Raw genomic sequence first — 18,645 nt, forward strand, 5'->3', positions numbered from 1 at the left:
TTCTGTCAAAACTGGGTTGGAAATTGTTTGTGAGCACATGACGAAGGTCATCTGGAATGATAGAAGAGCTTGGGCCATGGGAAGCCCACCAATCTGGAAACAATGCAGGAAACTGCAATCTGACATTCTTATCAAAGGTTATGAACCATGAATGACTAAAATCTTCTGTCTGGTGGAGGAAAATGTTGGTCCATGCTTGGATATAATCATAGTAATTGTAATGATTGTTTGGGATGAGAACATGCTGAGTATGAAGGGGTTTTGTGTGATAAAGGGGAATTCCCCATTCGAGTTCGGTAAGGAATTTTCCAATATGGAGTGAATGATACAATATTTTGTTTTGATGAGTGGTGCTGTAAATTGGCTTAATAGCAATGCTTTCTGTTTCTGAAAGGATGGCCTGGTAATATTTTAGGCTTTTATAGGATTCAGTTGGTAAGAAATGAAAATTTGGTGGAAGGAGTAATTTGGCAATGCGCTCTGGGGGTTGGTTTTTGTCGATGTGAAGAGGGATGCTAAAAAGCTTTTCTGAATTGGGGTTTGGGACATATGGGGATGTTTTAGCATAGCTAGGTGTTTTGGGTTGTGAAGGTGCTAGAGAACGTACTGAAGAGTAGAGATCATAAGGGGTGGCTAAGGCCGTTTGGTAGTTTGGACGGATATTTCCTATTGTTGATCCTAAAGGAGTGAATCTGTTGGTGATGGTGAGGGCTGATGAAGAGTCAGGAATGGACTCTTGTTTTATTGGTGTTGGGGTTTGGGTAAGGGTGGCTGGGAGCCTTCGTTGTTGAGTAGGATTAGTACCCATTCTTCCCCTGCAAAAATTCTCTGGTCAGAAAATCTGGTATGCAATTCTGGCTGCCTTTAATGTATTCAATTTCAAAATCAAAAATACTTAATATGGCTTGCCAGCATGCGAAAATCTGTTTTGATGCAATATTTTGAACGTCTTTTTGTAAAACATGTTTTGCAGATTTGCAATCAACACGAACTAAAAATTTTTGGTTTAATAAGTCATCTTGGAATTTGCTAATGCATAATACAATAGATAAAATCTCTTTTTTAATAGTACTATAGTTGCTTTGAGTCGGATTCCAAATTCCTGAATGGAAACGAACAATTTGTTCAGGAGATCTGGAAGAAGTTTTCTGTTTGAGGATACCTCCATAACCAATATCAGAAGCGTCGGTCTCGACTATTTTGAGAGAGTCGGGAGTTGGAATGCCAAGGCAAGGCAAAATGGAAGTATGATTTTGGGACCATGATGGAGGATTCTCCTTGAGACGATCGAACAAAGGTTTACATTGTTGACGAAGATGAGGATAAAATTCAGAGACATAATTAAGAGATCCAAGAAATCGTTGAAGTTGAGTTTTATCAATAATTTGATCTGGGAATTTGTCAGCGAACTGGATAACTCTGTCTATGGGTTGGATAGTAGACCTGTAAATATGGTAACCTAAAAATCTAATCTTGGTTTGAAACAACTTAATTTTGGTTGCCGAGACAACTAACCCATTAGACCTAATGATCCTAGTAAATGCATGCAAATGCTTCCAATGCTCATCTATGGTTTTTGAAAAAATTAAAACATCATCAATATAAACAATGGAAAAATGGCTATATTGATTAAAAATCTCATTCATAATATTTTGAAATTCACTTGGTGCGTTTTTCAAGCCGAAAGGCATTACATTCCATTCATAATGTCCAAAAGGAGTTACAAAAGCAGTTTTATACTTATCAGATTCATGGATTTGTATTTGCCAAAAACCTGATTTCATATCGAATTTAGAAAAAACAGTTGCTTGAGAAAGTCTTTTTATCAGATCTCTTTTGTTAGGAATTGGATAACGGATCCATTCTAAAACATCATTTAAAGGTTTGTAGTCAATAACTAATCGGGGAACACCGCGTTCTGATGTGAGAATTATACGCACACAAATTAAACCCTCTTGTTGTCAAATTGTAGTAAGGATGCAAGTAGGGATCGTTCTAGACTGGGGATTAGGAGGGCTTGCTAAAACCTCTAAATTGACTCAAAAACATAAAAACAAAGTTAAAAACGTTCACAAAGACTCAAAGGACTCAAAACAGGTTCAAAAGACTCAAAACTGCCTAAAAACACTAACTAGGCAGTTTCTGACCTTAAACACAAATTTGGACGAATTTAAGATTATAGGTTGATTCAAAACACTTTAAAACACAAATTAAGACACTTTAACACTAAACTAGACTCAAAGAATGCAAAACTAAAAGTTAAGACACTTAAACAAGCCTAAAACCCAAAACAGCAACTAGAAGACCCAAAACTGCCTAAAAACCACTTTCTGGGCAGTTTTGAGCACCTACACTAATTTGGACGAAATTGGATGAAAACTTGAATCAAAATACTTAGAAACACAAATCAAAACACTTTCTAACTAATTTAAGACTTCAAATTAAAGGGGGATTTGTTTTGGACGAAAATTGAAATAACGAAACAAGTTAATAAACTAGACAGAATGTAAATATGAAATTGATGAAATGGAATGAATGGATGCTAGCCAAGGGGTTCATCTCCACACATGTTACACTTGCATAATAAAAATATTTCCAATTGCATTTCAATAAATTATGAAACTCATCACCCCGGGTTAATTAGGTCCGCTTAAATTAACCTTCAAATCTTCCTAACGTTATTGAATTGGATGATTGCATACGACAACTCAAAACATTTCCCACAAGTCCCCTACATGATTGCATAATAGAGATACAAGCAAGAATCATTACGCTCTATGAAAATTATAAGTGTTGACGAGGCATTCGTTACTATGATTGCATGAAACTTATGCCAAGAATTCGTTTAACGCGATTGTTTATAAGCAACCTCCACTACTTGTGAATATAAGTTTGTAACTATTAGGTGAAACTCACTTATATTCTAGCGTCATATTCATGCATGAAAATTAAGCGTGCACTCTCAATAAACATACATAAATAAGTTATCAATCAAACAGTTAAACAAATTGAATCCACGACTTATGAAATGCAATTAGAAGTAATCAAATCAAAACGCAAGCATAAACATATATTTCGAATCCCCCCCTAGCCAAAGGGGGGGTTTAGTTCCTCATGATACAAAACAAAGAGAATCAAATAAACACCTAAACATTCCAACAACTCAAACTTGAATTGTATGAACGTTTAGGCCCTCTTCTCTTCCATTCCTCATTCGTACAAAACAAAGAGTATTGAAATTAAACATTGAAATCAAAGAAACACCTAAACATTCCAACAACTCAAACTTGAATTGTATGAACGTTTAGGCCCTCTTATCTTCCTCTTCGTTGTAGCACAAGGTCTAAGGATAGTTTTGGGGATTATGGATGAATGGATATGTGATGGAGTGAAGTGTTGGAAGTGATGGTGTTTGGATTGGTAGGGAGACTCACGGCACAAAGGGAATGGTTGGTGTTTGTGACTGAAATGTGTATGGAAGAATGAATGAATGTTGTGTGAAGTGTGTATGGTTTTTATAGGGAGAGAATGGATGGAAGAACATGTGAATTTCAGCTAGGAGGGAATGATTAAATATGAAATGCATGTGTTGAATTGGTGGTGCAATGATGAAATGGATGGGAGAGGGAACATGACAGCTAGGTAAAGTGAATGTGGCTGCATGTTTGAATGATTAAATGATGCATGTGGGTTGGAAATGCATGTGCAATGATTCTTTGGTGCTGAAAATGCATGTGTAAGCATGTGTTGGCTGAATTAAAGAATGTGAGGGAATGATGAAAGGGGAAACATGACAGCTAGGTTGGTTGGTGGCTGCCATGGATTAAAGGGTGAATGCATGTGGCTGATTTAAGTGAATGATTATGGGTGATTATGATAAGTGATAAGTGGTGATGATAAGTGTATGATATGTGATTATGATAAGTGATAAGTGGTGATGATAAGTAATGATATGTGGGAGTGTGGCTGAAATGAAGGAGTGGAATGTTGGAATGTTATGCACGGCTAAGGATATAGGAAAGGTTTAAATGTCCTAAAACTAAAGGGAACAAGGTTCCAACACTTTGGTCTTCAATTAGGTCTTCAATTTCGTCCAACACTTTGGCTCCAAGCATAGGCTAACCATCCTTAGCCCAAAAGTGCTCCAAAAGTCTCCAAAATACATCTTTTTGCTCCTTTAGCCCTTTGGACCTACAAACACACGAAAATAGCTTAAAGTACTAAAATAACTAAAGAAACATAACGTAAATGCACGAGAACAAGCCATTTAAGTCGCATGAATATGCTCCTATCACGTTCTAATTCTGCATTTTTTTGGACATAAAAAGCAGGGCAAGACCATGGAGATTTACTTTTACGAATAATTCCTTTTTCCAAAAGTTGATTGATTTCTGTTTTACAAAATTCTAAAATTTCTTGATTCATCTGAATGGGCCTGGCTTTTGTGGGGATTTTTGACTCAACAAAATCTTTAACATAGGGAAGTTTAACAATATGCTGTTTTCGGTGCCAAAAAGCATTGGGAAGGTCAGAACAAATTTCTTTAATAAGTTTGTCAGAAAATTGGCTAATAGACTCGACCAATGATTTTTTTGCGAGCTGTTCTTCAACTCGTTTGTGTTTAATTTCATCTTGCAAAAATTCAATTTATTGGGATTTTGCAGTAATCTGGTTGAGGGTTTTCGAAACATTATCTTTTTGAAGTTGTTTTAACTTTTTAAGATCGGTTTCCATGCAAAATTCAAAAGTAATTTTTTGGCCAAAAACCTTTGTCGAAATATAGTTGTGATGAACTTTAAAAGGATAAATTAATGCAATGAAAGGGAGTCCTAAAATAACTGGATCAGAAATATTTTTAATTAAAACGAATGGAGTTTTAAAACAAACATTTTGTTGACAAACATGGGCTTTGGGGATCTCATATTTTAATTTCATTGGGGATTGGTTTGCAGCGCTAAGTACCTCAGTTGACTTATGATAATACTTTGTAGGTATTAATCCTTCTTGAATGCAATTTAAATCTGCGCCTGAATCAATTAAAGCGATGGTTTCGAAAGAAAAATCTTTGATTATTATCTTAATTTTTGAATACCATTTACGAATTCTAATTTTGTCTAAAAGACTTAAAACAACATTTTTTGAAGAAGAAGATTTGTTTGACTGTGCGTCGGAAACAGAATGTGAAGAAGAACTGTCTTGTTCAAGTGTTTGGGTGTGAACTCTACTGAGTTGTGAGCGAATTTCGATATTTTCGGATTTTAAAAACTTAATTTCCGATTTAATTTGATTAACTTCTTTTTGCAAATCTTTGATGGTGATTTCCTTTTTGGGTTTATTAAAACGTTCTAAAGTAGTACTGAGAGAAATCTTTTGAGAAGAAGTTTGGCTAATGCCAGGTTCATGAAGAGAAATTAAATTTTTGAGTTTTTTCAAATAAAAAGATTCCAAATCAGGGTCATCGATTTTGCTAATTAATTCTATTAAAAACTCTTCTTGTTCTTCTTGTTTATTAAGTACTGAAATTTTATTACAACAAGCGTTTGTGCATCCAAACTTAATGTTTGGCGAAGAAACGTCGCTAGAACTATTAGAATCTACGGCGGAAAAATCCAAAGTTTTATCATATTGACTAGAGTCGGTGTTCCTAATTTCTAAAGCCTGGATAAGTTGAACTTTCTCTTCGTCAGAGATTTTTAGCTGGTTAATAACCTTCTTAACTTTACATTCGTTTGCAAAATGACCAAATTTGCCACATTTGTAGCATTTTCCCTTTTTATTCTGAAAATCCTTTTTAGATTTTCGAAAAGGTTTTTTGTTTGAAGATGGTTTTTCATAAAATTTATTTGTTTGGAAAGGTTTGTTGGAAGATCTTTTGTTTTTATAAAATCTGGATTGATGTTTAGAAAACCTGCTTGTTTGTTGGGCTGTTTTCTTTTTACTTGAAGGAGCTATTGGAGGTAAACCATATTGTTCACAAAACGTTCCAAGTTCGTATTTAGCAATAGATTTATCTTTATTAACTTGTTTTGAAATCTTCATGTCGATACACATGTTCAATCCTTCCTTTTGTATAACATTGACTATGTTACCATAAGTAAGGGTATGATAAGGTATGACACCTTCTTCGTTTACTAAAACATTCCGAATTTTGTGAGCAAAAAGGTTTGGTAAACCATTGATAAATTTTTCTTTCCAAAAAGGTTGATTACTATCTTCCCAAAGCATAACTCTGGATATAAAAACATCTTTATACCATCTGAAATCACTTAAGGTTGGACACCTTAAATTACTCAGTTGGTCGTGAATACGTGTAGTAACGTTGCTAGGTGTTCCTATAAAGTGTTCTATAATCGTGTAAAGTAAAGTATTTATTCCGTCGGGTATTTCCTGTCCTATCGTTTCGTCAAAGATGGGAAGTCCTTCCTCATGTTTTCTGATTGCAAAGCGTATTTTATCTCTGGATTGAGAAGTTAAGTGCTTCTCCCACCAAGAATGAAGCATTCCGGTGAAACCAGTGACTAGTAGGTCAACGATTTGTGTTTGTGTAAAATTGTGATTTGAAATGTAGCTATTGGCAACCATGGACATGTGTTGAAGTTTGTTCAAAAGTTCTTGTTCTGACAATCCATCTATATTCCATTCATAGAGTTTGTCAGCAGAGACTGAAAATTGATTTTGAATATTTCTTTCTTCAAATTGGAGATCATGAGGTGTTGGTCTGGGATACCAGTTTTTTGTAAAAGATGTGGGATTTACAGGATGAGTACGAATACGTTTCAAATCAAAAGTTGGTTGAATATTAATTTTTTGAAAAGCATTTTCAATTTTTTGAATAGCAGAACTAGTTTCTATTTCCTGAGAAGAATCTGGATCAGAAGTATTTTCTCCTTCAACAGAAACATCATTGTTTTGCAAAACATTGACAATATAGGAGGCTTTGCCTCCTACAATATGGAAGGCTTTGCCTCCTACAAAACATCATTGTTTTGTAAAAGATGTGGGATTTACAGGATGAGTACGAATATATATATATATATATATATATGCATGTGTATTGATGCCGTGGATGCACAGGTAAGTGCCAGGTGAGTATGATTTATATTTACGTTCAATAGTGATTATAGAGACATAGAGAGCTCATAACCTGCACCCCCGGTGTTAGTGCTCCCGCTCAGTGTAGGGCACAGTCCTTCATGTGATGTTCACCTCCCGCACCACACGCTCATCTTGGATCCAAGTTAGGTGCACAGGCTTGTCGTACATACCAATTTAGGTGGTTCCGACTCGTAGGTGACTCGCGATTATTCGCCCAGCCTTCACGTGATCGTAGCATTAGAGCGTACTTATATTACACCTAGGCCTGTCATACAGACCACTTTAGATGGTTTCGACTCGTGTGCAGGTCTAGTTAGTGAGATGGTGATTTTAGCTCTAGATTCAGCCGTACAGGTCACGTTAGGTGACTCCGACTGACAGATTATATGGCATTGATTTGATGTTTCCTGAGCATTGGCATATTATTTCGAGACATATTGCATGGCACATTTTTCGAGCATGACATATTTATGTATATTTTATTTCTGGGAAGTATACAGGTTTTACGGCGAGGGGTTAGAACTTATTTATTAAATTGGTTTTCGAAAAGCTTTGTTTTTGCCCACTCATGCTTTTGTTTTGCGCCCCTCCAGGTTCTAGTTGGCTAGCACGTTTGGTGGCTTCCCTGAGGACTTTCCCGGCATATATGACAGACCACCACCAGTGTAGGACCACCCTCGGGTGTGCTTTTGTTGTGTTGGTTCCTTTTGGACTGCATTAGGCGTTCTTGCTCTAAACTTAGGGTTCACACTCGCTTGCACTTGTTTTTATTACGTTGTGTAAAGCTAGTTTTTATTTATTCGTACTATTTATATTATTATTTTATTAGCTTCCGCACTGTGCACATGGTTACGTCACTCCCATGTGACGGCCAGCATGCCTTGATCTTGATCAGGGTATGTGACATTTGGTACTCCAAACTTTCTATATTTGGAAAGAAAAATACATTTGTGAGGGGTGCCAAATGAGATTTTTGGAATGCTAATAACAGTTCCCTAAAAAAATTACAATGATTTATGACCGCATGATGTACGATAAACATACTTGATTGGAGGATCCTCGGGATCCTCACAAAGAGGATCTGGAGAGGATGCTCCTTCCTTTTCATTTGGCCTATTTCCTAAACCCCTTTTGGTTGGTTCTTGTTTTCGAGATGTACCCCTGTGTAAATCTATATGATCTTTCTGTCCGGACTTCTGCTTCTAGCCATGCTTTCGACACCTAATTCAAAAGTGAATTTTCCACGAGTGAAGTTTTGTTTAGGTATCGTTTGGTGTGATAATCACTTCCCCTTCTAACCGTGCTTTTGACATCCAATGGATCGTTGATTAGGAGATAAAGGAACCATGGACTAGGTGTGGTTGTCTTCAAGAGCTTGAATCTTAGAATTCATGGTTGTAATCCATTTGGGGTCAAGACAAGCCTGCTCATAAGAAGCTGTTTTGACCAGGTGAGATATGTTGTGCACAAATGATTGGTGAGCATGAGATAAATGAGAGTAGGAGACGTACCATTGAAGCGGATATCGCGTACCGGACATGGAGGAAAGGACGGCGCTGGGCATGAGCAAAGCAGCATGATGAGTCTAATAGTCACTGAAACGAGCAAGTGGATGTTTAATTCAATCGGAACTACGAAGTGGAGGAAAAACGGACTGGGGTGGAGGGGCGGGTTGTGGTAGTGAAGCAGGTTCTGGGGCGGGTGGTGAGAGATTTTCTGCGTTGTCTATATGAGAGTTGGAATTTGTGGGGTCTATAAGTGGATTTGGATTTGATGGTGTGGGTGTTTGGGCTGAGACTAAAGGAGAATATGTGTCATCATCAAGGTTCTAAAAAACGCTAAGCGCTTGTCGGGCGGCGGGCTAGCGCCTAGCGCCTAAGCGAATTTAGGTAAATTTTGTGTATATCTTTTAAATAAGTGCATATTGACACTTAAAAAAATTATACTTGTATGAAATCCATGGATAAGATTTAGTCTCTCTAACAAAACTAACATTACCCATATACAACATATTTACTAGTGGAGAGGGTAACTATTTTTATTTTATTTTATTATAATTATGAGTTGGTAGTGGGTAATTAATTGGAGACTGAAGGTGGGTAATTAGTAGTGGACACCGGTCAAAGAGAAGGGATGGGTTATTGATGCCTTGGAAATCATGAAGGCCTTTATCTTTTCTGTTTCCTCTTCCTCGCCTTCAATTATTTCGCCCATCTTCCTTTGTAAAATTTTCCTGCACTGCCCATCTTCTTTTTCCTTTGTAAAATTTCCTAAAATGTCAAGTGCATTGAAGAAATCTTCTAAAACGTTGCATGCTAGATCGAAGAAATCCTAATCGTCCAAGTCAATTTCTTGTTTATCCCTACAATTGCAGATCTGTTATTCTAATTCTGCATCGCTCTCTCTTCCCTTATGTTCTCTCATTCTCTTTCTTCAATATTATGTGAACGCCTCATCTTTTAGGCGATGCCGTTAAACAATGATCTGTATATAGTTTTTTAACAGAACCTGCTAGTCCGTTGCCGTGGCCGCCTAGCCCGTACAATCGGCTGCCTAGGTGCTGCCTAATACCCTTACTGATTTGTTGAACGCTTTTGGAATAATTGCGGCCGTAGCTTGACTCCCAGCATCTAGGTGGCCGCCTAGCTTGCTTTTTGGAATCGTGGTCATCATGAGGAATGGGTAATACAGGGGAATCTAGTTGATTTTCTGGTGGTGAGGTAGCAAGAGGAAAAATGTGCTTGTGAAAAACGACATCATGAGATGTGAAGATTTGCTTGCTATCAAGGTCATAGACTCGATAGCCCCTTTGACCAAGGGGATATCCCAAAAAAAAAAAAAACAACAGCGTGCACGTGTGTCAAACTTGTGCAAGGGAGTAAGATTGGTAGCATAACATAAACACCCAAAAACCCGGAGATGAGAATATTCGGGTGATGTGCCATTCAAGAGTTCATAGGGAGATTTATATGAAAGTAAGGGTGTAGGAAGACGATTTATTAGATAACAAGCGGTTTGTATGCTTTCCCCCCAAAACTTTAAAGGTAAATTGGCTTGAAAGCGTAATGCACGGCCAACATTCAAAAGATGCTGATGTTTGCACTTAACCACCCTGTTTTGTTGAGAAGTGTGAGCACAAGTATGTTGAAAAATGGTGCCATGAGCATCTAAAAATGCACGCATCGATACAAATTCACCCCCATTGTCGGCACGTAGAGCTTTAATTTCATGATTAAATTGTGTTTTGACCCAAGAAAAAAAATGATTTCAACAATGTTTGTATATCAGATTTAAAACGCATGAGATGAAACTATGTGAAGCGAGTAAAATCATCTACAATAGTTAGGAAATAATGTGCTCCAATGTGTGTATGAATTTTGTGTGGTCCCCAAATATAACAATGAATCAAATCAAGAGGTGCAACCGATTTTATGGAATTTGAAACAAAAGATAAGCGAGTTTGCTTTGCTAAAGGACAAACCTCACAAACATGCGTAATTAGAATCAAATATGATTTCTGGGATGGTTTGGGATAAAGAGTGAAGAGGGGCTGATGATGGGTGTCCAAGACGTTGGTGCCAAAGTCCCGAGGTGCGGTTAATATGATTGACTAGGTGAGGATTTTGGCTTGGTGTGAGGTAGTAAAGCCCACTAAAATGCTTGTCCAGGCTAATCGTCATCTTCATATCCATGTCCTGCACAACACAAAAATCCGGATAACATATCACGATACATTTCAACCCCCGAGTTAATTTGCTCATAGACAATAAGTTCACACAAAATTTTGGCACATGTAAAACTCCATCAAGAGATATCGCTGATGACAATTTAATAGACCCAAAGCTTTCAATTGCAGCTTGTCCTCCATTTTGTAAACCAACAAAATCATGTTGTGTTGTAGTTTTATTATGACTGGGTGATAGATGAGAAATGTGATCTGTTGCCCCGCTATCCACAATCCAATATAATGTTGAATGCAGATCATGTTGTATCTGGGAGTTTAGACAAAACCGATGAATTGCCGGCAACATTGGCTTAAGGAGCAGTTGGCTGCCCAGTCCTCTTGTTGTTCATAATGGAGATGATTTGTTGATATTGGGTATCAGAAAGTGATCTACACCAAGTAGAACGATTGTCTCCATCGGAGACGAGAATGTGAATAAAAAATGCACTGGAGGCTTTTGGCCTGTCTCTATCCGGGCTTTGGTCGTTACCCATGGCTGGAATCAACCACACAATAAAATAGAAGAGGGAATATAGCAGCGGAAGAGTGAAGGCAGAGCAGGGCAAGGATTAATCCTGCTCTGATACCATATTAAATTTTCTGATTTGAATTGTAATACATTTCATTGCATAGAAGGGCTTATGGGAAGGCTTTCTAATACACAATACAAAGAAAGCTTTACACCCTTGTAACCGGATGCAACAGCACACATGCAGCAATAATACAAAGTAAATGACCTCCCTGCTGTCCAGGAGTCAGCAATCACATGCAACATTCCTTTCCAGAGTGCACACCCTTGTTGTCTTTACTTTATGGCAATGATGACTATAGTTGTAATGATGGCAGGTTACACTTTAACGGGTGCAGCCATGTTTGCTCCAGTGGTGAATCCGTACGATTCAATCATGAACAGGGAAGAGAGATGCATGACCTGGGGGAAGTGGAAGCAAAGCAGAATTTTTTTGTAATTTTTGGCAAGGAGGTTTCCTAGATTTCTTTCTTACTTCTATCACAGAAGCTTCTTGTCTGGAAAGCACGGACAAATCGATCAATGGCTGTCATTGTCACTGGGAAAGTGGGTGAGGATCATTATCAACATTTTGTTTACAGATTGAAATATTTACAAATCTTACAACTAAATTTTGATTATTACAACAAATGCATATGTTCCTTGTATAAGCTGGAGACTGATCTGGTCTTGGAGGTCTTCTCTTCTAACAATGCAGAAAGTGTTTCATGGTTCATCCCTCACTTGTCACGGTTTCCATATCATTCAGCTCCCATTTGTTTGTGTTAAATGATTACCACAATGACTATTGTTTTACCTGTATGAGTTTTCATTTTGTTCTCCAGGATAAAGCTCTGATGGAGGACCCAATCTACGAAGAATTCTGGCAAAGGGATGCAGAAGAATCAATTAGGCAGAGAATCTCTAAACCCTTCGTGGAGGAAGCTGTTTTGCAAGTGTCAAATAGGGGTTTCAGCCTTGCATGCCTCAAATTGCAGAAGAAAGAACAAGGGAAAGGCGTGCTCAATTGGATTAAGTCCATGCTCAGCTTAGCTCAGGAAGAATACATTGGCATCTTTGGCCCAATACACATATGGCAGGTCAGAAGCATCTCCGTCGTTTACATGTTTGTTTGAGCTATCGATACTTTTACTGCTGAGATACTTGAAATCTTTTGATAGAAGACGAGGTAATATGTTGAGTAGACTCGTCAATAACAATGAGATCAGTCATTTGACAGGATTGTTCTAATTGAGTTGCTCTTCCTCATGCTAACATAAGAAAGGTTTGAATTACTACTTGTCCTAAGTTCGTCGAGGGAAGATTTCTGCTACGAGAATGCGAAATTCGTCTCAGGTTCTGAAAGTAATGTATGGCGTAACATACTCGTAGACAGATTTCTGTTGATAGCTGTTTCCTTGTAACCACAACGAATCTCTCGCCATACAATGGCTTCATTCAAACTATACAGAGCGTTTAGTATTTTTTTTCATCGGAGGTATTAATTTCCTATTGAATTTTGTATTAATCCAGACCATTCTCCTCCAATGTTTGACAAGGGATGGACGATAAGGTGGTCCCAGCATCGATGACTGATTTCGTTCACCGGATTTTACAAGGAGCTGAGGTAGATAATGTTGGAGAACAATTTAGAAACAATAAAATAACAAAAATACAGAACCGAAATATTTGTACTTTATTATTCAAAAATACTTGTAACACAGAATGCAATTATGTTATAGTAACAAAAAATTAAAATGATACTAACTTGAATGAATTGAAGGTAGAGGCTAGCGCAAACGCTATGCCCTTCAATAGTCTTTCCGTCCCACTCGTGTGCTTGTAGTTCTACAACGTCTGCTCGTCCAGGATACAACTACCTAATTCTACAACCCACATTGGATTATAGAACTCTAGTGAATTGCTTTGTGTGTTTACTCTCTAGAAATTTTGTATGGAAGACAAGGGGGAAGAAAAAGATGATTTTTGATGGAACTGAGGACTCCAGTTATATAGGCTCTTTCATACCTCTTCAAAGATCTTTTGGATGTATCTGAAGCTATACAACTCTTTCTAAAGAGATACAACTATTTCTAAAGAGTTGTGTCTATTAATCAAAACGTTTTTAATTAATTTAATTAAAAACTTAATTAATATTATAGTATAATCATCAAGCCTAATCCACACAACCATAAGACTCAAGCCTTCAATCCATTTCCAAATAGTCCAAGTTCTAATTACTAAGAAAAAGGAATAAGTCTATATAAAGGCTAGTGAAAAAATACTGTTGACCAATGTGGGACAAGAGGGTCTCAAACTCCTACAGATAAGCTTCCATTCGAGGGCCATTTCACCTATATTTACTTTTGTGACGAATGCCATACACAGATATTCACTACACTCTTTGGAATACCACAAGGGCCGCTGAACTTCACAGCAGAAGTGGATGAAACAGCTCTTGAAGGTAATACTGAAGAGCAGGACGAAGAGGTAATGCTTGGTGATTCTGTTCCGGCACTACCCAAGGCATGTTTGCTCTAGTTTACTTCAGAGAGGTACAATGTATATACCATAGGGTTACTACGTTACTCGTAGAGCTGAAAAAAAACAGAAAGGATAAAGAGAAAAGAAAGAAAAGTTAAAAGCATCGTGTTAATTCTCGTGCTCAGAGTTTTGGGATGTTAATAGGGGGTTTCCAGCGAAGTATGTCTTTGGGAGGAACTGTTGGTCAAGAACAAAAATATACAAAGAAATCATATCGTTCTGAATTTCAATCGGGTGCTCAAATTTTCGTTCATTCAGTGCCTCCAAATGTTTGATTGTCTTCTTTTTCTATCATTTCTCCCACCCGCTCTCACTTCTTGAGCTAACCCTAACCTCTCGGGTAATGCACGAATCCTTTCGTTATTTCCTGATTAATATGTATGTTGCTTGTGGCTTGTTGGCGCTTGCTCTCAATGTGTTCAATGAAATCCCGCAGGGGAATTCTGTCACTGGGAATGTCACGATACATGGTTTGGCAAATGGGGGCTTAAATTGGCTTGGTCTCTGCTTGACCAGATGCCGAAGCCTACTGTTGTGTCCTGTACTGCTATTATTGATGCGTACTCGCGCATGAATCAGCCCCAGAAGGCTGTTGCTTTGTTTCCTAAAATGGTTGTTGAAGATCTTATTGAACCTACTCGGATTACATTTCTAGCCATATTTCCGGCTGTTTCGGTTCTTGGGGCTCGTAAGATTTGCCAATCTCTTCTTCTCCAACAGATTTCATCATCTTAAAAGAGTAACATAAAAGTTGCTCTATCGCTTGATATATTCAATTAATAACACATATCATACGTCACTAGGCGATGCATGAATGAATGGCTACCTGAACTGGACTCAGCAGTGGAACAATACTCCAACGTAGCATTCAAGGGAAGGAATCACCGAAACTAGTCAAAACTGAAGAGATACGGAATCGATTTCATCACGATCTTTCTATAGAGGCCAACAAAGTGGGATCTACATTATCTTTAGACAATAAATTAACGATCAACTTCGTAGTTGATGCATCTGTAGAAAAACCCCTCTCCACCATTTATTCAATAAGCCTCACTGCCATTGATGACTCGTTATTTGTTGTATGTGCAACCATCTGAAGAACAACCTTTCTCTTCCATTTCCCTTATATTCAACTTTTTCAGCTCTGGACAAACCTTCAATAAGAATAGTGCAAGTTACAATATCAAAATCCAACTTCTTTCCCTCCATCTCTTCCAAAAATTCAACCACCTTGGGAAATTGTTGGTTTTTACGAAGGCCATACAGCAAAATAGAATACGTTTGAATATTTGGTAGTTGGCCTAAAGCTTGCATTTAAGAGAACAAGTTACGTGCATCTTGTATTCTTCCCATCTTGCAAAACCCATCAATAAGAGTGTTATAAGTAATAGTATTTGGAACCACTCCCCTTTGAGACACTTCCAGAAAAAGCATTCGGGCATCATCTATCCTTTTACGCTTACAAAACCCATTTGCTAAGCATTACTTCGAAAACCTTTTTTGCCTTGCCAATTTCTCCTTGCAAAAAATAACCATCTATAAGTGAATTGTACATAATTGTATCAGGTGCAATATCCCTTTGCGTCATCATTTCAACCACGCTCCTTGCTTCTAGACCATCCCTCTTTACAAAATGTATAACCAAAATATTGAAGGTGCACACATTTGGAAAGATGTAACATCCCACATTGCCCAGGGGAGTGGATCCTATAAGCCTTATATGTATATTCTTATCTCTACCTAGCACGAGGCCTTTTGGGAGCTCACTGGCTTCGGGTTCTGTTGGAACTCTGAAGTTAAGCGAGTAGCGTGCGAGAGCAATCCCAGGATAGGTGAGCCACTAGGAAGTTCTCGTGTGAGTTCCCAAAAATAAAACCGTGAGGGCGTGGTCGGGGCCCAACACAGACAATATCGTGCTATGGTGGAGTCGAGCCTGGGATGCCGTGGGGGCCCGGGATGGGTGACCCACTAGGAAGTTCTCGTGTGAGTTCCCAAAAATAAAACAGTGAGGGCATGGTCGGGGCCCAAAGCGGACAATATCGTGCTACGGTGGAGTCGAGCCCGGGATGTCGTAGGGGCCCGAGCCGGGAGTTGACAATTTGGAATCAGAGCCTAACCCTGGCTGCGGTGTGCCGACAAGGACGTCGGGCCCCTAAGGGGGGTGGATTGTAAGATCCCACATCGCCTAGGGGAGTGATCCTTATATGTACATTCCCATCTCTATCTAGCACGAGGCCTCTTGGGAGCTCACTTGCTTCGGGTTCCGTAAGAACTCTAAAGTTAAGCGAGTAGCGCGCGAGAGCAATCCTATGATGGGTGACCCACTGAGAATGTCTCGTGTGAGTTCCCAGAAACAAAACCGTGAGGGCGTGGTCGGGGCCCAAAGAGGACAATATCGTGCTACGGTGGTGAAGCGGGCCCTGGATGTGATGGGGGCCCCGGCCGGGATGTGACAATTTGGTATCAGAGCCAATCTCTGGCCGGATATGTGGCGACGAGGACATTGGACCCCTAAAGGGGGTGGATTATAGCATCCCACATTGCTCATGGGAGTGGATCCTGTAAGCCTTATATGTATATTCTCATCATTACCTAGCACGAGGCCTTTTGGGAGCTCACTGGCTTCGGGTTCTGTTGGAGCTCTGAAGTTAAGCGAGTAGCGCGCGAGAGCAATTCTAGGATAACGAAAAAAAAAAAATTCCACCCATAACATCTATGTTAGTTTTTTTGTCTGAATGTATTCAGAACAACCCGTTTTCTAGACAATCCCTATAGAAAAGAGGGGGATTATATTATAACAACCTTTCTAGTTACTTCGTTCTCTATTTCTATGACAAAACTGTGAGGGCGTGGTTGGGGCCCAAAGCGGACAATATCGTGCTACGGTGGTGGAGCGGGCTCAAGATGTGATGGGGGCCTGGGCTGGGATGTGACAATTTCGTATCAGAGCCAAGGACATCAGGCCCCTAAGGGGGATGGATTATAGCATCCCACATTGCCCATGGGAGTGGATCCTGTAAGCCTTATATGTATATTCTCATCTCTACCTAGCACGAGGCCTTTTGGGAGCTCGCTGGCTTTGGGATCTGTCCAAACTCCGAAGTTAAGCAAGTAGCATGCGAGAGTAATCCCAGGATGGGTGACCCACTGGGAAGTTCTCGTGTAAGTTCCCAAAAACAAAATCGTGAGGGCGTGGTCGGGGCCCAAACCGGACAATATCGTGCTACAATGGAGTCGAGCCTGGAATGTGGTGAAGGCCCGGGCTGGGATGTGACAAAAGATATGTTTACTCACCATTTCATTCAATAATCTTGTAGCTTCTTTCCAATTCCCTACTTTGCAAAATCCATGAATGAAAGAGGTATAGGTAATGACGTTAGGAGCGATGCCCTTACTTGTCATTTCTGAGAAGAGGTTTAGTGCATCAACAACTAGAGTATCCTTGCAAAGACTGTGAATGATCGTGTTATAGACAACTATGTCAGGCCTGTAATCGCTTTCTTCCATCTTCTTAAGCAACTGGATAGGTCCAGTGTTGTTACCTTTCAAGCAATAGCCATTTGCTAGTACGTTGAAAGTAACCACATCCGGCTTGCAAATACCTCCCTCCATCATTTCATTGAAAAGTGCAGCTGCGTCAACCTCTTTATGCTCACGAATGAAGTCGTTGATTAGAGTGTTGAAGGTCGTGACAATTGGTTCAAAACCCAATCTGAAGAATTTTCCCAAGATAGAAAAGCCAAACCCCATTTTCCTCAAATGACAAAAGCAATTCATGATAATGTTTAGAGTATAAACATTAGGACGAATTCTGGACACAACCATTTGGTTATTCAAGGAGATGACTGCCGAATAATGTTTCAACTCGGCAAGTTGAGTCAAGATTTGGTTGAAAAGGACAACGGAAGGCAGAGGACGCCTTTGAAGCATTTCTTCAAAAACACACTGCGAGCATCCTCAACATTACAATGTTCACAGGCTGGTGTTGTTGGGTGTTTCTAGATTCGGGAGATTTAGAAGTTCGAGAGTGAAACAAAGCCAAGTAATTGTTGAAGAAAACAACAACAGATGAAAATTGAAGATGACGAGGCAGCATATCTCTGAGTTTGAGTCTGCTACTGCTGCCATAACCAACCTTCAAAGAAAGAGAAGAAGAAGCAACAGCAGCTGTTGTTGCCCGCATCATCTTCAGTGAGTCAGCGAATCAGTGCGCAAATCTTCTTTCCGAAAAACTTTTGCTGAGGATGACTTATGGAGGGAAGACTCTGCTTCAACCTGTTAGCATGATTTTACTATTTTTGGTGAAACCTGACTCATTCACTATTCTAAAAGGCTTCCAAAAAACGAATTAGTATTACGATCAAATGATATTCTTTTTACTTGTATGTGACAAATTTTAGATTCGATACTCGCTTTGAACCATATTATTATTAGCTCAGGTTAAGTCCATCATCTTCCCTTAATGTAAATAATATCATTTGTTCATAAAAATAAAAAAAAAAAAAAAAACTTAATAAAAACTAACTTATGCCCACATAATGTGTGTAGAATGGAAGGAAGGGAGACGTGGGAAAGCAGAGAGAAGAGAGAAAGGTTTTTTTATTTTTTATTTTTAATATTACATTACGTTTGGATGAAGAAAATAAATTTGAAATTTAGATAAAAATTAAAATTTATAAATTGACATGCACTAATTTTCTTGTTGGGATTCATAAACATAGAAATTTAGAATTTCCGTGTGGAAGAAAAACTTAGAATTGGGGTAAAGGTTATA

At 38.7% G+C, this 18,645-nt stretch overlaps 1 protein-coding gene across 1 annotated transcript; it reads right to left on the reverse strand.

The window, feature by feature from the left end:
* Positions 1–14,941: 14,941 nt before the first annotated feature.
* Positions 14,942–17,621, reverse strand: LOC125470241 (pentatricopeptide repeat-containing protein At1g12620-like). The gene is made up of 2 exons (XM_048569020.1): positions 17,166–17,621; positions 14,942–15,025 (listed from the first exon to the last, which is right to left on the reverse strand). The coding sequence occupies exons 1-2, from the start codon at positions 17,619–17,621 to the stop codon at positions 14,942–14,944; spliced, it is 540 nt and encodes a 179-aa protein (XP_048424977.1).
* Positions 17,622–18,645: the final 1,024 nt, after the last annotated feature.

This window comes from the organism of the source record quoted next, unplaced genomic scaffold (genome assembly GCF_019419815.1).
Source record: "Pyrus x bretschneideri cultivar Hongxiangsu unplaced genomic scaffold, Pyrus_bretschneideri_v1 Contig10, whole genome shotgun sequence".
In the NCBI taxonomy this organism is placed as follows: Eukaryota; Viridiplantae; Streptophyta; class Magnoliopsida; order Rosales; family Rosaceae; genus Pyrus; species Pyrus x bretschneideri.

Excerpts from the sequence above, each read along its gene's own strand:
- LOC125470241 (XM_048569020.1), bottom strand. The coding sequence starts at position 17,621 with ATGGGGTTTGGCTTTTCTATCTTGGGAAAATTCTTCAGATTGGGTTTT. Across the intron at positions 15,026-17,165 it reads CAAGATTATTGAATGAAATG|GTTTGTCCAGAGCTGAAAAA; the intron begins GTGAGTAAACAT and ends TTCTTATTGAAG.